This window comes from Symphalangus syndactylus, chromosome 5 (genome assembly GCF_028878055.3).
Source record: "Symphalangus syndactylus isolate Jambi chromosome 5, NHGRI_mSymSyn1-v2.1_pri, whole genome shotgun sequence".
NCBI classification, from domain to species: domain Eukaryota; kingdom Metazoa; phylum Chordata; class Mammalia; order Primates; family Hylobatidae; genus Symphalangus; species Symphalangus syndactylus.
Window position 1 is genome coordinate 120304578 of NC_072427.2, and position 23473 is coordinate 120328050.

General features: G+C 40.3%; 1 protein-coding gene and 1 long non-coding RNA gene across 11 annotated transcripts in view; one reads left to right on the top strand and one right to left on the bottom strand.

Moving 5' to 3' along the window:
- MYO5A (myosin VA) overlaps positions 1–23473 on the top strand; it is a 229535-nt gene that overhangs the window by 137175 nt on the left and 68887 nt on the right. For all 10 annotated transcript variants that reach the window (XM_063640681.1, XM_055279175.2, XM_055279180.2 and 7 more), the window contains exons 11-20: positions 426–507; positions 4747–4887; positions 7445–7570; positions 8902–8985; positions 13100–13261; positions 14237–14334; positions 17500–17586; positions 17675–17783; positions 20856–21067; positions 21952–22108. In XM_063640681.1, coding sequence (XP_063496751.1) covers positions 426–507; positions 4747–4887; positions 7445–7570; positions 8902–8985; positions 13100–13261; positions 14237–14334; positions 17500–17586; positions 17675–17783; positions 20856–21067; positions 21952–22108 — 1258 coding nt within the window. The remainder of the gene's footprint in view (positions 1–425; positions 508–4746; positions 4888–7444; positions 7571–8901; positions 8986–13099; positions 13262–14236; positions 14335–17499; positions 17587–17674; positions 17784–20855; positions 21068–21951; positions 22109–23473) is intronic.
- Positions 1627–8613, bottom strand: LOC129482791 (uncharacterized). The gene is made up of 3 exons (XR_008657812.2): positions 8441–8613; positions 4541–4751; positions 1627–2497 (listed from the first exon to the last, which is right to left on the bottom strand). It is a non-coding gene; the product is annotated as an uncharacterized lncRNA (long non-coding RNA).

The following is a 23473-nucleotide window of genomic DNA, read 5'->3' on the forward strand; positions in this document are numbered from 1 at the left end:
TAATTTTTCATTCTCTGGTTCTCTTTTTCAAAAGAACCTGTAGGATCTCTGATCCTATTTCCCTCCTATATGTGTATAACACTGTGAGTCAGTATATTGACAAGAGCAATGGCTTTATCATAATTCTGATGTTCCCCACTTGGGGGTGAATGAGCCCTCAAAAACTCATAGTGTTGAACACCTCTGCATGCTGGGGCCTTTAAAAAAAAAAAAAAAAACCTCTCTGCTGCATGGCTGATGCTCATCTGCTGGGTACATATTCCTTGTTACTGACTTATAAATCTTTATCTTCACTGATATGGAAAGAAAGTTTTACAATGTTGGGGAATGTCCCATTTCTTTCTTCCTAATGTGTATATTTTGAATATTTTTAAAAAGCTTTTTGTTCCTTTTCTCCCCTTTTCATACTATTTTTGTGGTTACAGATTTGAAACATTTGAGATAAATAGTTTTGAACAGTTTTGCATAAATTATGCAAATGAAAAACTACAGCAACAATTCAATATGGTAAGAATGTTCTTCCTTGAATAATATCCTGCTATAAATTATTCTCTTGAATTCCTAGTCTTTGTTTAAAAGCTTATCCCTGGAAGGAAGTTGTGAATTAAAATTATTATATGGAACTTAGAACCGACGATTAATGAATGGTACAACATTAGAAAAATGTTTTATGGGCCAGGTGGGACTCAAGGTTATCCTTGGATTGCAGTCTGATAATAACGAAAATTTGGGACAAATAGATTGAAGCAGGCAGTGTGTTAAGTAATTGCTTGGGAGTATGAAGCTTTAAGCCCAAGGATATCTTTCAGTATGTTATTTTGAAGTTTATTGTATGTGGAATTATGACCATCCTGATGCTTACTTGCTATATTAGCAAGATGTCAGAACTAAAAAGCAGAATTTTACGTATTCTCTTTTCAACAGTCTGGGACATTCACTGAGACAATGGCAATGGGAATATTTTGAGTGGCTCTTGTGAAGTAGTAATATTAAATATCTTAGAGGAATATCGTGGTGTTGGGAGATTCAGAGATGCTTAAAAATCAGGGGCAGCAGATTGTAATAGTGAAGGACACAGAGCTCAGAGGTGAACTGTGTGAGTTGGAATCCTACCCTGTGTCAGTTATCTAGGAGACCTTGGGCAAGTTAGTTGACCTCCCTGGGCCTTAGCTTCCTCATCTGTAAAATGGAGATAATAATAGTACCTGCTGTGTGTGGTTTTGTGGATTAAATGAGTTGGAATATGCAAAGTGTCCATAATGTGCCAGGCACAGTTCTAAGTGCAAGAGTGGGAGTGATTCTTAGTGTTGATGAAAGAGGATATTAAAATGAGATGCCCATAGGAATTAGAAGATAGAGCTGAAGGGCAGGAAAGACACCCTTAATAAATCCTCATCTTGTAAAGAGAGAGGTCAAGTGGTATGGTTTGTAGTTGATGCACAAAAACCAGATGTTTAAAGACACTGCAAGTTACAAATTTGGTAAAAAACAAAAGAGGATCTAAAAATAGTAATATAGAGAGAATAGTGGAAGAGCGGGAAGGAGGTGGTGTTTGTGAATTTAGCCTTGCTTGTGTCATAACGAAATCAGTAGATGTTTCATAGTGATAAATCAGAAGGTAGCTGATAAGCATATTCTTTAGAAATATGTAGGTAAATATCAGAAGAAATACCTAAGGGAATTAAAAATGGTTGCCTCCAGGGAGCGAGACTGGGGTTGGGGAGAGATGGGACAAGGAATTGCTGCTTGTCATTATAAAACCTTTTAGACTGTTTGATTAAATATTCCATATACTTTGATAAAAACTTGAACCATCTTTGTTTAGCAAATTAAGCTTCTTACCACAGTGAAATAATGTAGAAGTGATCTTAAAACCTTAGGCTTATGACTATTTCTATAATAAGATGACTACTAATATGATTTGCATCTCTGCATAAAGAACATTAATAAAAACTTACCAGAAACTAAACTGAGCATTATCGTTTCTCAAGGTGTTCCTGAGTTTCTTAATACTTTAGTTTATGTCACAGCCTTCCACTCTTTCCCATTGTGTTTCCGCACAGAGTGACTGGAATGTAAGGAAGCAATTCCAGCCTCTTTAGGAACTGGCTAGTTTGTCTGTTTTTCAGGGGCCTCCTGTCTGCATGTGTGTTTTGGTCTCTTGCGTCTCCTCCTCTTTCCTGCTGTCTGTCTCTATCCACCTGTTTCTCCTTCTCTCTTCACATACCCCCTTACATTCTGCATCTTCGATTCTGCACAACTGCTCTGCCCCCGCTTCCTATCCCATGTCAGGTTCTTTCCTTCTAGTCTGTGTACATCTTCTCCACCTCAAGCTTTTGCCTTTCTCACTCACTTTAAACTTCCTGTGAATCCAGCAGTGGTTGGAATGCTCTTCTCGTCCTCTTAACTTGCTTGTCTCCCATTCATTTTGGCTTCTTTCAGCTTCGACTCCCACTACTAATTGCCTCATTATTTTCTTGTTTCCCAGTTCAAATACCTGAGAGAGAGAATCTGATTAACATTGTTCATTTTTTCATCAGAGGTCTCTAGCAGGAGACTGCCCTCACGTACCCACACTGGTTTAGTCAGCTGTGACTAGGAACATGGGGTCTCACAGTATAAAGAACTTGACTGCATAGGGCTGTTACCTCATCTGGGGATGTAGGTGGGGGCAGTCAGCATGAGAAACCCTGTGGTTGGCATGCTTAGTGTTTGAAGGCATTACTATATTGACCAAGAATCTCTTGCCATGTTGAACTTCATGCCCATATTCTTTGACAGTTGAGCATCCAAAATTTTAAAGACCCCAGGAGCTTTTCCAAACTAGACATGGAGATGTGTGTGAGAAATATGCTCTATTTAATGTCTAGAGCAGTGTTTCTATTGTCAATATTGAGACTACATATAAATTAATGAAAATTTTAAAAACAGAGTACATTGTTTTGGAAGATACTCGTACCATCAGTCAGGGTGTCCTGCTGACATATGGTGCCCTATTTGCCTTCTCATTAATCAAAAGAACAGAAGAAATTTGCTTTCTTATTAGCATGACATAAATATTCATATGGATGACTGTTTTTTGTTAAAGCTTATAATAGCTCGTTAGACTGTAAACACTGCAAATGAGGCCAGGCGTGGTGGCTCACGCCTGTAATTCCAGCACTTTGGGAGGCCAAGGCAGGCGGATCATGAGGTCAGGAGATCGAGACCGTCCTGGCTAACACGGTGAAACCCCGTCTCTACTAAAAATACAAACATTTAGCCAGGCATGATGACACATGCCTGTAGTCCCAGCTACTCAGGAGGCTGAATCAGGAGAATTGCTTGAACCCGGGAGGTGGAGGTTGCAGTGAGCCAAGATCGTGCCACTGCACTCCAGCCTGGGTGACAGATCAAGACTCTGTCTTAAAAAAAAAAAAAAAAACAACGAAACACTGCAAATGAGCCAAGAGTGTCATTACAATAAGTACAGAATACAGTGGGAAAGTTCCACACACATGAGGAGAGTATGCATTGGAAATCTTGTGGCACAAAAGTTTCACAGGGCGTGGGGTCCTTGAAAATATGGGTTGTTTGATCATCATCACAAAAGTCTTTTCTTCCCACAAAAATAGCAAGATTTGTGAAAGAACCAAAGGAGACAAAAGAGATAAGTAAAGGAAGGCAGAAACTCCCTAAGAATGAGTAGCAGTCATTAGCATCTGTAGAGACTAGAAGTGGTGGTGTCAGCTGCATTGGCTGGGCAGTGGCTGGGCAGCAGCCTGAAACAGGAGCTGTGGCAGTGATTGGATTGCCCTTCCCACCTGGACTAGCTTGGCTGCCATTCATCTTTAGAGACTAGATCACACAGCCCTCCTCAGGGAAGCCTACCCTGACCAGCCCGTGTCCAAACTAGATGAGAACTCTTGTTCTTATAGTTCACGTTATTTTCCTTTGTAATATTACTACAGCTTGTGATTATATTCCTTACGGTTATTTGGTTTCTGTCCGCTTCTCCCACTTGTCTCCAAGCTCCATGAGGGCAGCATACACATCTGTGTTGTTGCCCATGTGCAGTGACTGGCACATAGTAGACAGTTAATACATATTTTTGTGTGAATGGAGATGAGAAGCAATGGTGAGGACAGTGGCTGAAGCCTTCATCAGAAATAGCAATGGACTAGTAGTTGCAGTTGCTAACAGAATTTAATGTGGAAGCCAGAAAAGTGAGTTGTAGACTCCATGACTATCACAGATAATCAGGGCAGTCACGAGAAAGACCAGTCATTAACTAATTCTGAGCCACGTGAACTTCAGCACCACAGTCCCTTAGGAGAAGTACTTTGTTATGCTGAAAGCATTGCCCAGCATGGTTCAGTAGCCTGGAGGGCATCAACATAGTTGTTAAATGCCAGCTAAGGCATTCCTGTGTCCCATGTTGTTAGCAGCACTGTACGATAACTTAAGAAGCCAAAAGTACATAGTGCAGTTTTGAAAATATACATAATCAAAAGATCACAAAGATTGCTACATTGATCAGCTATTTAAAATATTTATATACCTAGATTTACTTGTTCACCAAGAATCCTACGTAGCTGAGGTTTTCCTGTTGTTTTATTTGCTTTCTCTGTGTGTAAATCATGCTTCTTCTATGAGGTTGTTGTTGTTGAAAGCCACAGGTTATCTCAAATTATGTTGGTATCATCTTGACTACATTCTTTGTTACGATGATCCAGTAATGACTGCTTTTTTTCTTTTTCATTTCAGCATGTCTTCAAATTGGAGCAAGAAGAATATATGAAGGAACAAATTCCATGGACACTCATAGATTTTTATGATAATCAGCCTTGTATTAATCTTATAGAATCGAAACTAGGCATTCTAGATTTACTGGATGAGGAATGCAAGGTAAGTATGATTTCCTGGGGTACTTGGTTTATCAAAATAGATGTATCAAGGTCAGAAGATAAGTGGGTTCAAGGAGAGATTCATTGGTATATCATGGAATGCTGTTGTGGTGACAAGTAGGGGGTTATGCTTTCATTCCAAAGGGACACTACACCCCAAGGGTTCTAATTACAAGTGAAACTAGGAGAATTTCTCTCCTGTTTTCAGCTGATTCTAAATTACATGAAAAATTGACATTAGATTCTAACAATTTTAGCCACTTTTGTTATTAATTTGTTCATATTTAGTACTTTTTGTTCAGCGATAGAATTTAAAGAAATGCAAGAAACTGTGCAGAAGATATTTTGAATAAGAGTTCTAAATAGTTATAATTGTAAAACTAACTAGTTGTCCCTTATTACTGGCATATTTGAGAGGGATGGAGTTGTATCTTTAATATTTAAAGATGCAGCATGTTGGAAAAAAGCATTAGATCCCCAGCTTTACCACCGAGTGATCATAGGCAAACCTATTCGTTCGCTTTATTTCTCTTTAGTTTATATGCAGTAAGTTACAGTTTAGCAAAGGTATACCCTCCTAAGTATCCAGACTTCCTACAACATTAAGGATGCATGTGATGAAAAGGTTCTCAGCCTCACTTGAGATTTTAAAAAATGCAAACCAAAGCAAAAATGGTACACCGCTCTTTACCCATCCAGTAGGCAAATTTAAACTTGATAACTTTCATTTGATAATACTAAATGAATATTGCATATATACTCATGATGAAAAGCATGAATTCATTCAACATACTTTATAGGATATTTGACAACATTTATCATAATTTTAACTACATACCCTTGACCCAGGAATGGAACTGCTGGGAATTCTACCTTTGATTTTACCTGCAAAAGTATCCAAGGTATATACATATAAGAAGGAAACTGTGGCAGTTGTCACAGTAATAACAAAAAAATCAGTAACAACCTAGTAGCCATAAATAATGCAGAGAATACTATTGTCGCAAAGCTGAAAAAAATGCAAGGAGTGTGTAGAATTATCCTATTCACATACATGCCTTCAAAGAGAGTTAAGAAGGCTGGGCATGGTGGGCCCACATCTGTAATCCCAGCACTTTGAGAGGCTGAGGTGGGTGGATATTTGAGTTCAGGAGTTTGAGACCAGCCTGGGCAATATGGTGAAACACTGTCTACAAAAAAATACAAAAAATTAGCTGGGCATGGTGGTGTGCGCCTATAGTCCCAGCTACTCGGGAGACTGAGGCAGGATAATCACTTGAGGCTGGGAGACAGAGGTTGTGGTGAGCCGAGATTGTGCCATTGCACTCCAGCCTGGGTGAAAAGAGTGAAACCCTGTCTCAAAAAAAAAAAAAAAAAAAAGAGAGGAAGAAATAATTAAGTTGGAGGAAATGGCAAGAGGAGACTACTCTCCATTTTCTATCTTTCTGAATTATAGAAATGTTTCACTATGTACAGATGTTATCTTTATTTGGCAGAATTTTTTTAATTTAATTTTTAATTTTTGTGGGTACCTAGTTGGTGTATATGTTTATGGGGGCACATAAGATTTTGGTATAGGCATGCAATGTATAATAATCACATCATGGAAAATTGGGTATCCATCCCCTCAAGCATTTATCTTTTCTGTTAGAAACAATCCAATTATACTCTTATTCTTAAATGTATAATTAAATTATTATCAAATAATAGGGCTTATTCATTCTAATTTTTTGGTACCTATTAACCATCCCCCATTTTCACTCCCCACAACCTCCTGCTACCCTTCCCAGCCTCTGGTAACCATCTTTCTATTCTTTATCTTCATGGGTTCAATTGCTTTAATTTTTAGATCCCACAAATAAATGAGAAATGTGATGTTTGTCTTTCTGTTTAACAGAATTTTAAAAACATACATAATAGCCCTGATATTTCAACTTTAACTTGGGAGGCTTTTTTTTTTTTTTTTTTTAGACAGAATTTCGCTTTTGTCGCCCAGGCTGGAGTGTAATGGTGTGACTTCTGCTCACTGCAACATCCACCTCCCGGGTTCAAGGGATTCTCCTGCCTCAGTCTCCTGAGTAGCTGGGATTACAGGTGCCCGCCACCTCGCCTGGCTAATTTTTTTTATTTTTAGTAGAGACGGGGTTTCTCCATTCTGGTCAGGCTGGTCTCGATCTCCTGACCTCAGGTGATCCACCTCCCTTGGCTTCCCAAAGTGCTGAGATTACAGGCGTGAGCCACCACGCCCGGCCAGCTTTTGTTTAAAAACAACAATAACAACAACAAATTTATTTGATGATTTTTCATATAGGCAGATTAAACTGCCCAAAGATTGGGCTGTGTTGCCCATGAGAAGGTCTCAGTCATACTGTTCATTAGTAATTGGTTGTTGGCCTCTTACAATGAAATGTGGAAGGAATGAACTCCTAAATTGAATTGTAAAAGTTCTTAGGTAAAGCCAAAAAAAAAAAAAAAAAAAAGATCTTTTGACAGCTGATGCATTAGAAGAATCACAGTATTTACCTTGTTTTCTTTTTTCCTTTTTCCCATGTATATAGATGCCTAAAGGCACAGATGACACCTGGGCCCAAAAATTGTACAATACACATTTGAACAAATGTGCACTCTTTGAAAAGCCTCGTCTATCAAACAAAGCTTTCATCATCCAACATTTTGCTGACAAAGTAAGGAAGCTCTATATCATTTTTTCTTTTTGAATACTTAAATGTGGAAAAAAATCAATAGTCAGGAGGTATCTTTTTTTTTCTTTTGCTGATGTTTGCATTCTTTAGGGCTCAAGGGACAGCAATCTTTAGTGTTGACATATTGGTTTTCTCTTCCTTTAACCTAAATTGAGTTATTTGTGAAATAAGTATGGGTCTATAATTCTGAAATCCAGGAATCTCTGTAAACTGGTTTTTTTTTTTATAACTCTTAGCTAAACCTGATCCCTGATCTGAATTAACATGAGATTATTTATAGTCTGTCTTTATCCCAGTTAGGCTGGAAATATTCATATTTCACTATAGAAATATGAATGTGTTTTGTTGTAGATCATTGCCTTCCAATCTGCTGGAAATATGAAAAAATGGTGTATGTACATACTACATCTCTAAATGCCTGAAAAATTCTGAGTCCTAAAGCATAGCTGATCTCAAGGGTTTCAGAATAGCAATTGTGGACTTCTGTCACCCTCCGCGATTGATTCACTGGGTCCCTTCTAATAAGGCATACTGTCTTACTGCTTCACAAGTTCTATAGTGTACTTAGCAAATCACAAGCAATGAGAGTAATTTGTATTTCAAGGAGATTGTGATGTTGGCTTTGGGGTAAGTTTCACAGGGCCTCCTTTAGGAATTGAGGACTTTCTAAGTCTGCCCTAATTCCATCTAGAAGCCTTGAGATGACCCTAGGGCCACCTAAAGGTTTCATCATGCAAGGTTTGACCCCCTTGAGTGGCAGACAACTGAAGTTGCTGGAGTTTTGGAAAAGAAATAGTCCATTCTCAAGTAGTCCCGCTTTACCAAATCATACAATATTTCCCCAGCCTTTACCTTCATCCATCAGCAGCTTTTCACCTCTGTCCCCATCAGACACTCATTTGTTCCTTCTGATTCTCACTCCTGCTGTAATGTCTTCTAAGAAGAAACACACCTGCTTGATGGTAACGTAGGTTGGAAGGAGATACAAGGAGTCAGCCTTGGAAGAGCTCTCTGGCCGGCATGGGAGAAGAGGATCTACTTATGAATCTGGTCACCCACTAACTGAGAGGATCTTTTAGATCACAATCAGCACTACCATTGTTTCCTAGGAAAAACAATATTTGAGGAGTTTTACTCTAGAGTTAACATACTTCTTACCAGGAATGGCCTTGGTTTCTTAGAAAAGACTGATAATACCAGTTTGCTAAGAGTTGATCATGTAGCCTGAGACTAATAAATATTCTTACTATTGATGATTATAATATCTATTCAAAAGTTTTATTAGTTAAGGAGATTTTTCCATGTGTTTTCAGGTGGAATACCAGTGTGAAGGATTTCTTGAAAAGAATAAAGACACCGTTTTTGAAGAACAAATTAAAGTTCTTAAATCAAGCAAGGTAACTATGGATAGGCTTGCTCTAATCCAGGATGTATTCAAAGCATTAGCTTGTTAACAATAAAAATGATTTTTTTAAACAAAAATCAGTTTCAGTTTTTAATTTACCAAATATATAACACTTAGTATGTTAGTCAAAGTAATTTAGCTGCATGTCAGGTCCTGCTCTAAATGTATTAAAAATGCTAACTCATCTAATGACTCTTATTTTATGGATGAGGCACCTGAGACACAGAGACTTCATGGCTAGTGAGTTTTCAAGCCAAATTAAAATCCAGGCTGTCTTGCTGAGTCTGTGCTTTTAACTCCTGTGCAATGTTTCTTTTAGTTTTGTGTGAAATTATTGCCTCCACAGTGGTTCTAGACTCTGTTGTGCCTCGGTGAGAGGCCATGAGAGAAAACAGTCTTTCTGCCTTGTCAGTTTGAAGGGAGGTACTAGAAACATGGCCTTACGCACTCCATCCAGATGGAGACTGATCTCTGGATCATCACTAAGTGCAGTTCCAGGTGTGGCCCAAAGCCCTTTGAAATTATTTTTCTTAGGCATAGGTACTAGAGACACTGCTTTCTAGAGGGAAAAGAATATTCCAGATAGTAAGAACTATGATGGCTACATTGTATTGATGATTAGGTTGATCCCCTCCTCCATCCCTTGACCTTCCATCTGGAAAGAATGGGAAGGGGAACATGGCTCGTGTTCATGCCACAGAGAGCAGAGCAGGAAGCCAGTTACTTAGGTCAGCAAAATGAATATTCAGGTATTCAGCTAAAAATTAAAAATTTTCATGTGAATTCTTCTAGATTACAAAGACTGGCAGTCTTTGTTTTTCTATTTTATTCTAAGAGAATCTTTTTAACTTCAGTGGAATAGTGTATGAATATTTTGACTGTTGTTTTTAGAATAAAAACCTTTACTATCAATTATTTTGATAATATAAAGATTATATAAAGACCAAATCCCAGTTTTAACCTTCAGAAAGTAAGTTGAGACCAGGTGTGGTAGCTCATGCCTGTAATCCCAGCACTTTGGGAGGCCGAGGCAGGCAGACTGCTTGAGCCCAGGAGTTTAAGATCAGCCTGAGCAACATGGTGAAACCCCATCTCTACAAAAAAATACAAAAATTAGCTGGGCATGGTGGTGCATGGCTATAGTTTCAGCTACTTGGGAAGCTGAGTGGGAGGATTACTTGAGCCTGGGAGGTTGAGGCTGCAGTGAGCTGTAATTGTGCCACTGTACTCCAGTACTCTAGCCTGGGAGACAGCGAGACACTGTCTCCAAAAAAAAAAAAAAAAAGAGTTAAAGTGTCTAACAGGGCATTAATTTTTTATAGTTTACAGGACTGATATGTAAGAGAAAATTCCCACAATGCCAGTCTCTAAGTATTATTCAGTTAAAGATCTTTATTGGTTTGATTTATAAATAATGATAAAATTCTAGTTTTATTACTTTGTCAAAGTAATTTAGCTGAAACAGAACATTCACAGGTTTTCATCTGATTCTTGTTGTTGTTGTTGTTGTTTTGAGACAGTGTCTCACTGTCACCCAGGCTAGAGTGCAGTGATGTGATGATCATAGGGCTCACTGCAGCCTCGACCTCCCTGGCTCAGGTGATCCTTCCACATCAGCCTCCCAAGTAGCTGGGACTACAGGTGCATGCCACCATGCCTGGCTAATTTTTTGTTGAGATGGGGTTTCACCGTGTTGTCCAGGCTGGTCTTGAACTCCTGGTCTCAAGGGATCCACCCACCTCAGCCTCCCAAAGTGCTGGGATTACAGGTGTGAGCCACCACACCTGGCCAAGTTCTCATTCTTGAGGCATCCTTGATCAGTTATCTTTATTCTGATTTAGTTTTCTAATTGGCTTTGGAGTCCTTAGTCATCATAAGGTGGGTATGCATTCTGACAAATCATTTGTAGTGATTGCCAGTCTGTGTAACATTGTTTCCGTTGAAGTGGGGACAGTGTGTGATTTACCTAACATAGCTTGGAGGCTTCCTCTGCTCCTGGTCTTTGCTGAAACCCAATCTAGGAGTATGAACTTCATAATTTCACTGCATCTGATAGAAGCCAGTATCACATAGTGTAAATGTGTTCTCTTGGAAGTACTAATTTTAGAAGATTAATATCTGTGTTATATGTTTTGAGTAGAATTATTTTTGTGGTAATACAGTGTGGAGTATGTTTGTGTATTTATGTGTTTTGTCTTTTTTTTTTTTTTTTTTTTTTTTTGAGACGGAGTCTCGCTCTGTCACCCAGGCTGGAGTGCAGTGGCGCGATCTCGGCTCACTGCAAGCTCTGCCTCCCGGGTTCACGCCATTCTCCTGCCTCAGCCTCTCCGAGTAGCTGGGACTACAGGCGCCCGCCACCACGCCCGGCTAATTTTTTTGTATTTTTAGTAGAGACGGGGTTTCACCGTGGTCTCGATCCCCTGACCTGGTAATCCGCCCGCCTCGGCCTCCCAAAGTGCTGGGATTACAAGCGTGAGCCACCGCTCCCAGCCTGTGTTTTGTCTTTTTTTTCCTGCAGCCTCTAGCTTACAACTTGAAAAGGAATTAAAAAAAAATATATATATATGGAATTATAAACTTATCAGAAGATGCCTTATTTGATATTTTTCCACCATAAAGAAATCTTCTGTGGCCACATCTAATATCAGGAAGCATATAAATAAATTGCAACTTGACTAAATACCACTTAATTTCAGTTCTACCGAATATCATTAAAATGAGTTTTAACCCTCTACTTTCTGTATAGCTGATTAATAAGGGGAAGCACAGTTCATCTACTGAGTTTACGCCTCAGATCTCTCATCTATAAAATAGAATCATGATAGCATCTAGTTTATGGAATTGTTATGAAGATTAAATAGGTTGTATTAAGGTTAATAGATAAATAATTGTAGTTGCAAATACAGCTTGACTAATTAGAAGAATTGGTTTTATTTATATGGGATGTGGCACTGTTGTAAAGATATGTACATACATCAAGATGTTGCTTTGGATTTATTTGAAGTCTCTTTTTTTCCATAAAATTTCTCCCAACCATATTGACTAATATCATCTACCTACTTATTGAGTACCAGATCTTTTAATAGTCTTTCACATTGCTAACCTGATAAAACACAAAATTGATTACAGGAATTATTTGTTGAAGTTATAAATCCTGAAAACAAATATCAAATGTACAAGATATGGGTAGGGTTTTAAATTTTTTTTTCTGTAACCCAAATTATCTTCCACAAATCATTATTCATAACTTTTAAAACCTTCTAATATTGTAGAATTTGTTTATGATCCTTTCCTGCTGAGATTTTTGGTGATGTTTTTGAGTTAGTGCTCAGCACTTAAGTTAGTAGGTAGACAAATAAAGCAGGTGAGTAAACACTTGATAAATAACTTGCAAACTTGGACTAGTGTTTTTCTCCACCTGGTGCTAAAACAGTTTGTGGAACTGAGGTAATAAGACTTTCTTTTTTTTTTTTTTTTTTGAGACAGAGTCTCGCTCTGTCGCCCAGGCTGGAGTGCAGTGGCGCAATCTCGGCTCACTGCAAGCTCCGCCTCCCGGGTTCCCGCCGTTCTCCTGCCTCAGCCTCTCCGAGTAGCTGGGACTACAGGCGCCCGCCACCACGCCCGGCTAATTTTTTTGTACTTTTAGTAGAGACGGGGTTTCACCGTGGTCTCGATCTCCTGACCTCGTGATCCGCCCGCCTCAACCTCCCAAAGTGCTGGGATTACAAGCGTGAGCCACCGCGCCCAGCTAATAAGACTTTCAATTACTGTTTTTCTTGTAAAATAATTATAGTTCAAGCCCATTAATATGTTTAGATTTGTCGTTTCCTGTGGATTAGGTTTTCAAGTCTGGGTGCAGTAGTTTTGACTTTGCTTTCCCCCAGACGTGGTTGTAGAATTATTGCATTTTTCCATGTTATTTTTTTATAGCACTTACCTCACCGTCCTCTCATATTTTTGGCTCTTAGCACAGATACTGACTCTTGCTGGAGTGTGACTCTGACAGTAATTACTTAAGGAAGGGAATCTCTGTAATATTTCTTTTGTGAAGGTTTGCGTTCAAGTTTGGTTTAGAATGTAATTTCCTTATACTGTTTCTGACTTAGTTTAAGATGCTACCAGAACTATTTCAAGATGATGAGAAGGCCATCAGTCCAACCTCAGCCACCTCCTCAGGGCGCACACCCCTCACACGCACTCCTGCAAAGCCCACCAAAGGCAGACCAGGCCAGATGGCCAAAGAACACAAGAAAACAGTGGGGCATCAGGTGAGTTCAAGGAGCTGCTGCTGCCACGCTCCTTCCTTTCTGGCTCATCTGAAACCTCAGATCTTCCCTCTTCAGCCTCCCAGGTGGGATCATCAGGTGGGGAGAGCCTAGAGCTTTCACTGTGAGATCATACAACACCATCCATTAAAACTCTTCTCCACCCAGTTTTAGACCTGTGACTCTACATAAGCCTTTCCCGAAATAATTTTCTCTACAGCTTAATTCTTCTAGTGCATATCGTCTCTCTCAGACCACCCCATCTTTGCTTAGTTTTCTGTTTGTTTTGTCTCTGTATTTGTACAGTGCCTCGGTCAGCTCCTTCAGAACAGGGCCCTCACCTTTCTTTGATGTCTTATGTTCTCTGAGAGTGGGAAATGTTACATACATGCTTAGTGCCTGAACAGGGAGTAGGGCTTTGAATGGAGGCTGAGCGCTCTTCAGCTTGCTCTCCTGTGCATGGGACCCTGTGCCTGGTGTAGACAGAAACAGGGCCTGACCCAGGTCCACAGCCTCCAGTACTGATCCTAGCTCCCTAATTTTAACTCCTCTCTGCCTATCCTTTGTCATTCTTTCACTCATTACCTATACTCTTTTAAGTCATCTGCTACGTTTTCCAGTATCTTCCATCAAAATTCCCACTTCATGTGATTAAATAGCCTTAAAGCAAGGTTATATTGTTAGTTACATATGACTGAGCTCATAACAGGTTTCTGTAGCTTCCTGTGGGGAAAAGGAGTGGGAGTATAGGAATCTATATTTAGCAGAGTAAGCATGAAAATCGTAGAATTTAGGCAAATTTTGACCAAAAGCCCTAGCATTCTTGTTTTGTGGCAGCTCCTCTTCTGAAGATGGGTCAAGTTTACAAGTGGCAGAGTTTTCTCCATCAGTGTCATAGGAAGGGAATTTCCCATTGTTTTACCTCATCTTTGACTTTGGACAAAGCCTTGATACCCCCTTCTGCACTTTTTCATGCAGTTCAGAAACTCCCTGCACCTGCTTATGGAGACACTCAATGCCACTACCCCTCACTATGTGCGCTGTATCAAGCCTAATGACTTCAAGTTCCCATTCACGTAAGTATTTCTGAACCACCCAATGAAAAAGTGCGTATCTTATAAGAAGTGCCAAACCAACCAAGCAAACCAATATTTTCCTTACATTTTCATAAGGAAAAAAATATTTGGGTAAGTCTTCATGCCTTGTAGAGGGAAACCACTAGTCAGTAGATTATTTTTTCAGTTTTTGTCTCTTTTGAGAATGTGAGAATAAATTAGCAGCCATCTGAACATTTGAAAAGTTGAGGTCAACCAAGCATTCCAGTTCTGTTTTCTGTTTTGAATTTGCTTCAGTTGATCTCTCTGGGATTTTTGTTGATTTGGGCATTAGGTGGAACCTGCACTGGCTGGGACAAGGCTGTTTGGCAAATGCTTACCTGCTGCTTCTCCACTGTTGAAATCATCAGAGGGTGTCTGTTTTCACCAGCACCTCCTCCTGCTTCAGATACCATGCATGAAGGGAGAATCAATCTTTCTGGAGATTTTTTTTTACAAAACAAATATTTTTCTAATTTTATGTATGTATTTATTTATTTTGAGATAGAGTTTCACTCTTCCTGCCCTGGCTGGAGTGCAATAGCGTGATCTCGGCTTACCACAACCTCTGCCTCCCAGGTTCAAGAGATTCTCCTGCCTCAGCCTCCCGAGTAGCTGGGATTACAGGCATGCACCATCATGCCCAACTAATTTTGTATTTTCAGTAGAGACAGGGTTTCATCATCTTGGCCAGGCTGGTCTTGAACTCCTGACTTCGTGATCCGTCCCCCCTCGGCCTCCCAATGGGATTACAGGCGTGAGCCACCATGCCCAGCCTATTTTTCTAATTTTAAAAGTAATACATGTACATTGTAAAGACAGTTTTCAGGAAATACAGAATAGTATAAAAATAAATGAAAAAGCATCCATCAGCCAGGTGCAGTGGCTCACACCTGTAATCCCAGCACTTGGGGAGGCCGAGGTGGGTGGATCACCTGAGGTCAGGAGTTTGAGACCAGCCTGGCCAACATGGTGAAACCTTGTCTCTACTAAAAGTACAAAAATTAGCCAGGTGTAGTGGCGGGCACCTGTAATCCCAGCTACTCGGGAGGCTGAGGCAGGAGAATCGCTTGAACCTGGGAGGCTGTGGTTGCAGTGAGCTGAGATCGCGCCACTGCACTCTAGCCTGGGGGACAAGAGCAAGACTTCGTCTCAAAAAAAGAAAAAAGAAAAAGCATCCATCATACCCAGAGAGATAACTGGTATTAACTGTCATACGTCATTCTTGATTAACCACCTTCTCTTCCCTCCATGCTCTGTGTGTGTGTGAGAGAGAGAGAGACACACACACACAAAAGGAGGGGCATTGTGCTATGATTGCTGTTTAGTCTTTACTTTTAACTTGTTAGATTGTGAACACTTTCCCTTTTGGTAAATAAAAAGTCACATAATCCTATAATGGCTACAGAGTATCCCATTGTATAGACATAGTATCATTTATTTAAATTAGTTCCTACTGATGGCCATTTAAGTTGTTCCAACAATGCTATAATAAACATCCTGTGCCAAACATTTTTGTGTATTTGTCTGATTATCTCACTGGGATAATGTGACTCTAGAAGTGGAATTTATAGGTCAAAGACCAGGCACACTTACAAAGGTTGTAAGAGCTCCCACCCCTCACCCCCTCCACAGTGTATGAGTGCCCTTTTCCCTACCCCCGTGCCAGTCCTGCTGTCTGGAGATTCTGCCTTAGACTGGAGCGCAGTTCTGAAGGACTGCTGTCTTTCTCTCTGCTTCATCACCAAGAAGTCCTTCCTGGAAGAAGTGGGAAGCAGGAAGAAGCTGCTACACTTGGGCCTCTGTCCTGGACAGCTCTCAGGACCATGACCTTTTATCAACCAACCCCATCTTCCACACCAACAGAACACCTGAGAAGATAGCACAGGGGAGGCCCGGATGGATCGCTCAGAGCTTAACTATGGGAGTCACAGGAGCAATCATTTGGCCGAAGGGAAACCTTTCTGCTTCCTCTTCAGTGCCAGTTTAACTTGAAGATGCCATTTGCCTGGAGTGAAATAAATACAAAATGTAATACAAAACAAAAATCTTGTTCACTGATGTGGACACTATGTTTAGAACAGTAGTAATTTTTTAAAAAATATAACCATATGGGGCATATTTAATTTGTGCTTCCTGTTAGAGAAATCTCCAGGGTTGACCAGTCTTTATTCCAGGGGAGCTCTGTTTACTGAGCTAATGACTTCTGAGAGCTTCTTGTCAGGCCATGCCATGAAATGAGTATGGGCAAAGTGCAAAGGAGTGTTGTGTTGTTGCTGTTGTTGTTTTTTAGACGGAGTCTCGCCCTGTCACCAAAGCTGGAATGCAATGGTGCGGTCTCAGCTCACTGCAACCTCCGCCTCACGAGTTCAAGCGATCTTCTTGCCTCAGCCTCTGGAGTAGCTGGGATTACAGGCGCCTGCCACCATGCCTGGCTAATTTTTGTGTTTTTCGTAGAGACGGGGTTTCACCATGTTGGCCAGGCTGGTCTCAAACTGCTGACCTTGTGATCCGCCTGCCTTGGCCTCGTAAAGTGCTAGGGTTACAGGCGTGAGCCACTGCGCCCAGCCATGTTGTGTTGTTTTAAATGTGCTCAGTGGACTTTCTTTTTGTTGTTGTTGAGACAAAATCTCACTCTGTCGTCCAGGCTGGAGTGCAGTGGCGCGATCTTGGCTCACTGCAACCTCCACCTCCCGGGTTCGAGTGATTTTCCTGCCTCAGCCTCCCGAGTAGCTGGGATTACAGGGGTATGCCACCATGCTCGGCTAATTTTTCTGTTTTTCATAGAGATGGGGTTTCACCATGTTGGCCAGGCTGGTCTTGAACTCCTGACCTCAGATGATCTACCCTCCTGGGCCTCCCAAAATTCTGGGATTATAGGTGTGAGCTACCGCACCCAGCAAACTCTTATGAGTTTGTGGTTTGAGTTGCAGGTAATGTTTACAGCTTTTTATTTTTACTGCTTATCGTCTCCTCCCCATTCTCTCATAGTTTTCCATTTTGATCACTGCTCCAACTTCTGAAAGCTTTCTTTTCTGATTTATCCATTTGGCTTTTACAAAAGAATTTACATCCTGACTGAGGAGAGTAATTTGTGGCCACCAGCCAGGTTCTTTGTGGACTAACAGCTTTGATTTTTATGTGTAGGTTTGATGAGAAGAGGGCAGTGCAGCAGCTGAGAGCATGTGGTGTCCTGGAAACCATCCGAATCAGTGCGGCCGGCTTCCCCTCACGGTGAGCCTGGCATTTTTCAGATGTAAGGGATCCTAATGGGAGAAGATCCTAGTTCTTTAAGTAAACTCAGATGGTTTTCTTTTAATAGGTGGACTTACCAAGAATTTTTCAGCCGCTACCGTGTCCTAATGAAGCAGAAAGATGTGCTGAGTGACAGAAAGCAAACATGCAAGAATGTGTTAGAGAAACTGATACTGGTGAGAAAGATTTCGCTTACCGTCATCTGAGCAGAAAGCCTTGTGGTTCTGACCTTGGAAAGCCCCAGGAACTTTTGTATAACATTTTACTAATCCAGATCATTTCGGGGTGGGATCAGAGAGGGGCATGCTACTGTGCTGAGGATGCTGGAACTAGTGAGGATGATGATCCACCGTCAGGAGGCAGAGCTGTGAGACCTGGACCCACACTTGAGACACATTCTTCTTAGACAGCTTATTATTGATAAAAATGTACCTAGTACTTACTTCTAGAAGACACCAGGCCAAATACTGTGTGATTAAGAAAAAATAAGCCTTGTTCTCAGGTAATATAGTCTTACTTGGAAAGTAATACTTTTTAAAGACGAGTATAATATTTAACTATAGTGTCTATATCAAATGCTGAATGAGTGGAACAAGAAATCGGGATGACAAAGCGACATCCAGCTATGGGAAGGAGAGATTTCATGAAAGAGGTGTGTTTTGAGTCAGGCCCTGAGAATGGGTAAGGTTATGCAAAAATGGAAGGAGAATATTATAAGAGGGAGTAAGAAGCAGGATAAGCATAGGGTTTGCTCAGAAAACAGTTTTTTGCAGTGTGAGATTTGTGTATGGAACAGTAGAGAAATGGTTAGGAAATGTAGGTTGGTTTTACAGAGAGTCTTGCAGGCCAGGCTAAAGAGTTCTCCAAGTTTACTGTGACCTGGAATGCTTGTTAAAATACAGATTACTGGGCCCCGCCATCAGAATTTCTGATTCAGTAGGTCTGAGGTTGGGCCCAAGAATTTGCATTTCCCGGGTGATGCCAATGCTGTCTGAGGACTACATTTTGAGAACTACTGATCTTGGTCTTAGAGAATTAAAGATTCATGAAAAATTTTTAAAATAATATTTTCACTTGGTTAACACTATCCTAGATGGAGTACCTCACTTTGAGCTAATTGATCATAATTGCTAGCTGTGAACTAAATGTGATGCCCTTTTTTTGTTAATAGTATTTTTTCCTTGAAAGAGCTAAGGCCACTTCCTCAGTAATGCTTTTTTTTTTTTTTTTTTTTAAACTGGGGCTTTTTGAATTTGCCCCAATTCCCTTCTTTTTTTTTTTTTTTTTTTTTGAGACAGAGTCTTGCTCTTTCACCCAGGCTGGAGTACAGTGGCACGATCTCGGCTCACTGCAATCTCTGCCTTGTGGGTTCAAGCCATTCTCCTACCTCAGCCTCCCCAGTAGCTGGGATTATAGGTGCACACCACCACACCCGGTTAATTTTTGTATTTTTAGTAGGAACAGGGTTTTACCATGTTGGCCAGGCTGGTCTTAAACTCCTGACCTCGTGATCCGCCCACCTCAGCCTCCCAAAGTGCTGGGATTATAGGTGTGAGCCACTGCGCCCAGCCTGCCCAATCCCCTTCTAACCTGCGTTCAGGTGGGAATGTAGAGCAGAAAGTAGGAACAGGCCTATTCGTGGTCCTCTCACCCAGGCCATTTCAGGCCTGGATCAGGGCTTTGTGGGAATTTAGGCAGAGGAGGCTGAAAGATGGAGGCAGCGTTGGTGTGAGGTGTGAAGCGGGTTGGGAGTAAGGACCACTTTTCTAGCTAGGGTTCCTATGTAAACTTTCTTGGTTTAAATTGAAATAATTGTAGATTTTTTAGATATATGTGGATGTTTCTGATTTTTTGGTTTCATGTATGAGATAATACGAGATATTTACTCATAGGGAAAAATGATTTTCTCTGTTTTCCCTTAGACTTTCAGATCAGGTGGCCAAGCATGGTGGCTCACGCCCTTAATCCCAGCACTTTGGGAGGCTGAGGCGGGCGGACTGCTTGAGGCTCAGCGTTCGAGGCCACCCTGGCCAATATGGTGAAACCCTGTCTCCACTAAAAATACAAAAATTAGCTGGACGTGGTGGTGCTCACCTGTGATCCCAGCTACTCAGGAGGATGAGGCAGGAGTATCACTTGAACCCAGAAGGCAGATGCTGCAGTGAGCCGAGATCACAGCACTGTACTCCAGCTTGGGAGGCAGAGTGAGACTTGTCTCAAAAAGAAAAAGAATTTCAAATCACAGTAATGATTCTTATATATAAATTCCATTCTTTGGTGCAAGAATGGTTAATGATTTGCATACTTCTAGATAAGGTGAATCACAATGTAATATAAATGATTATATTTTTGTAAAAGGAGTTTGAAAGGATTTTTTTGTTTTTTTTTTTGAGACGGATTCTTGCTCTGTTGCTAGGCTGGAGTGCAGTGGCGCGATCTCGGCTCACTGCAACCTCCACCTCCTGGGTTCAAGCGATTCCACTGCCTCAGCCTCCCAAATAGTTGGGAATACAGGTGCATGCCACCATGCCCAGCTAATTTTTTATATTTTAATAGAGACAGGGTTTCGCGATGTTGGCCAGGATGTTCTCGATCTCCTGACCTCATGATCTGCCCGCCTTGACCTCCCAAAGTGCTAAGATTACATGCGTGAGCCACTACATCTGGCCAATTTGTAGGATTTTAAACATATTTATGGGGTTTTGTTAGTTTTCAGATATTATTGATAAAGCCAAGACATAACTGTTTAGAAACATAACTCAATATGAATACCCAAGGATTTTGGTTTTTGGTTTTTGAATTTTATTTCATATACGTTTCTTCCTGCCTTATTCTTCACACTGGTGTTTTTGTCCCTTCAGCTTCTCATGGAATATACAGCCCGATGTAATCCTTACAACCTGGGTCAGTCAGAGAGAGTCAGCATCTCCATTTCCTTGAGATGTTTAAAACACAAACAAGCAAATAATAACTGCCTATAACCCACAACCAAGTTTTGGGCCTCAGATAATAATTCCAGGTAGAATAATTCTGGAAAATAACTCTTAAACTGCAGTTTTTCTTAAAATCCCTTCTATTTGCTCAACTTGCATAGGATTAAAAATCTGGCTCCATTAGTTAATTGTGATGTAGCCCAAGTTTTAGCTAATAGATTCATTCCTTTACTGATTCTGCTTTTAGACATTTTTTCTTTTAAATTTCATTTATATGATTATTATTTCTGAATATACAATTTCTTCCAAAAATAGGACAAGGACAAATACCAGTTTGGTAAGACAAAGATCTTTTTCCGTGCCGGTCAAGTGGCCTATCTAGAAAAATTGAGAGCCGACAAACTGAGGGCTGCCTGCATCCGGATCCAGAAGACCATCCGAGGGTGGCTGCTGAGAAAGAAGTACCTACGCATGCGGAAGGCAGCCATCACTGTGCAGAGATACGTGCGGGGCTACCAGGCCCGATGGTAGGTCTCCTGGGGACAGATTAGAGTGCCCATCTAATTCACTGTCCAACTTTGGACAGTTTTGAGTGGTCACCATACCTGAAAAGATAACACCTCACCTTTTCTTAGTTCTAAGGGACAACAAATTAACTCATAGGACAGCTAAATGGAATAAAATTTCACTCAGCCTTATGAATGATTCAGATTTATCCTCAAAACGTTTACAAACTGCTGCTTACTTATGTCCTCAAAATTTTTATTTTTGATACTTTTATATTGGGCTTGAGGAAATCATATATCAGTTAAAACAGTCATGAATATAAGCTAGTTAATAATGACTTCATTGAATAATTTTTGGGAGCAATTAACTGAGAGGGTCTGGAAGAGAATTACACTTTAGTGTGATTCTTATTAGGTTAATTTTAATTGAGAAGTACAAGTAGAAATGAATTAATCATGAGCTTACAGCCTAACAAATTCAGGAAAAATATGGTAGATTAATAATGGCTAGATCCAAGAAAGCTGGTGATAACCAAGTATGAGATTACTGTGTATGTCTGTGTGTTCTATAAAGAGGCATGGCCTGGGTAAATGGATCCTGTTGTAGAAAGAAGGAACTTTTGTGCATTTTGCTTTCTTGTAAAATCTGGCAATGTGGGCCATCCTACTTTTCAGAGTTAGGGAGGGCTCAAATGAGATAATAAATGCAAAAATACTTTGGGAAACTATAAATTGCTATATAAATGTAAGTAAATATAAATGTTGACTTAGCATGCACATTATTAGAGTAATACAATGGAGGTACTATTTATGCCTAAAACAGTAACACTCTTTAAGTTTCTCTAACGTGTATTCCTGCATCTTTTTCTGATTACTGACAACATAATATTATTTTCTTTGGCCAGCTATGCTAAGTTTCTGCGCAGAACCAAGGCAGCAACCATCATTCAAAAGTACTGGCGCATGTATGTGGTCCACAGGAGGTACAAGATTAGACGAGCTGCCACTATCGTTCTTCAGTCTTACTTGCGAGGCTTCTTGGCCAGAAATAGGTATCGCAAGGTGAGGCATTATTTTCAACTTTGTCTATTCATTCTATTAGCATTAACCAAATTCCACATCTGTACAGAGTACCACAGGGGCTACAATGAGGGTAGGAACTGTATGGGGACAACCAGCTATTGAAATGCATATTTATTTATTTTTAAAAATTCTTTTTTAGAAATAGGATCTCACTCTGTCACCCTGGCTGGGGTGCAGTGGTGCAGTCATAGTACACTGCAGCCTCAAACTCCTGGCCTCAAGCGGTCCTCCCACCGTGGCCTCCCAAAGTGCTGAGATTACAGGTGTGAGCCACTGTGCACATGCCCAGCCTGAAATGCATTTTAAAATACTTATCACATATAGTTATTAACAAAACAATGGAAAAAAAATTTTACCTCCTTTCTCTTTGTTTATATAATTTGAAAAAAAAGTATGTTAGTTTACTGTAGCTGCTATAATAAATTATCACAAACTTGTTACCTTAAAACAACCGAAATTAATTCTCTCAGAGTTCAGGAGACCAAAAGTCCAAAATCATTATCACTGGGACAAAATCAAGTTGTCAGCAGGCTGCTTTCCCTCCAGAAGCTCCAGGGGAGAATCCATTCCTTGCCTCTTGCAGCTTCTGGTGGCTGCCAGCATTCCTGTGCTTGTAGCCACATCAGTCCAGTCTCAGCCTCTGTTTTCACAGCATTTTCTCTTCTGTATATCTGACTTGACTTCTCCTATCTGCCTCTTATAAGAATAATTATGATAGCATTTAGGTTCCACCCATGTGATCCAGGATAATCTTCCCATCTGAAGACCCTTAACCTAATCACATCTGCAAAGGCCCTTTTTCTGAATAAGTTAACATTTGCAGGTTCCAGGGATTAGCACCTAATTTCCTTGGGGCCCACTATTCAGATGACTACAGAGAACTTTGAATAGATAGAATATATGACAAACAGGTTAAAGGTTATTCCAAGAATGAGACAACCTTGGAAGAATTTACCATGGTGAAGAGGAGGCAAATTATAACATTAATGTGGTTAAAATTGTATTGACAGATAGGATGCTCCAAAAGTTTTTGACAAATAATCTTACATCTAGCAATAATTAATGAGGTCACCAGAGTAGTCTTAATTGTCACCTGTGACTATTGATGAACGATTTTTATCTCTTTCATTTTGGCAAGGTTTGGAGTCTATCCTATAGGATATATTTCAAATAAGCGAGAAATACAAGCCTGGATATTAGAGCTCTATGGACATCACCATTAGAAGGAGCATTAATGGGGTGATTTGGGTCTCTAAGCACAGGCAGTATATGGGTGTAACCCAGGCCCTATTTATTTATTTTACTTCTTTTATTTGAAGTGATTTTAGACAACAAAAAATTCAA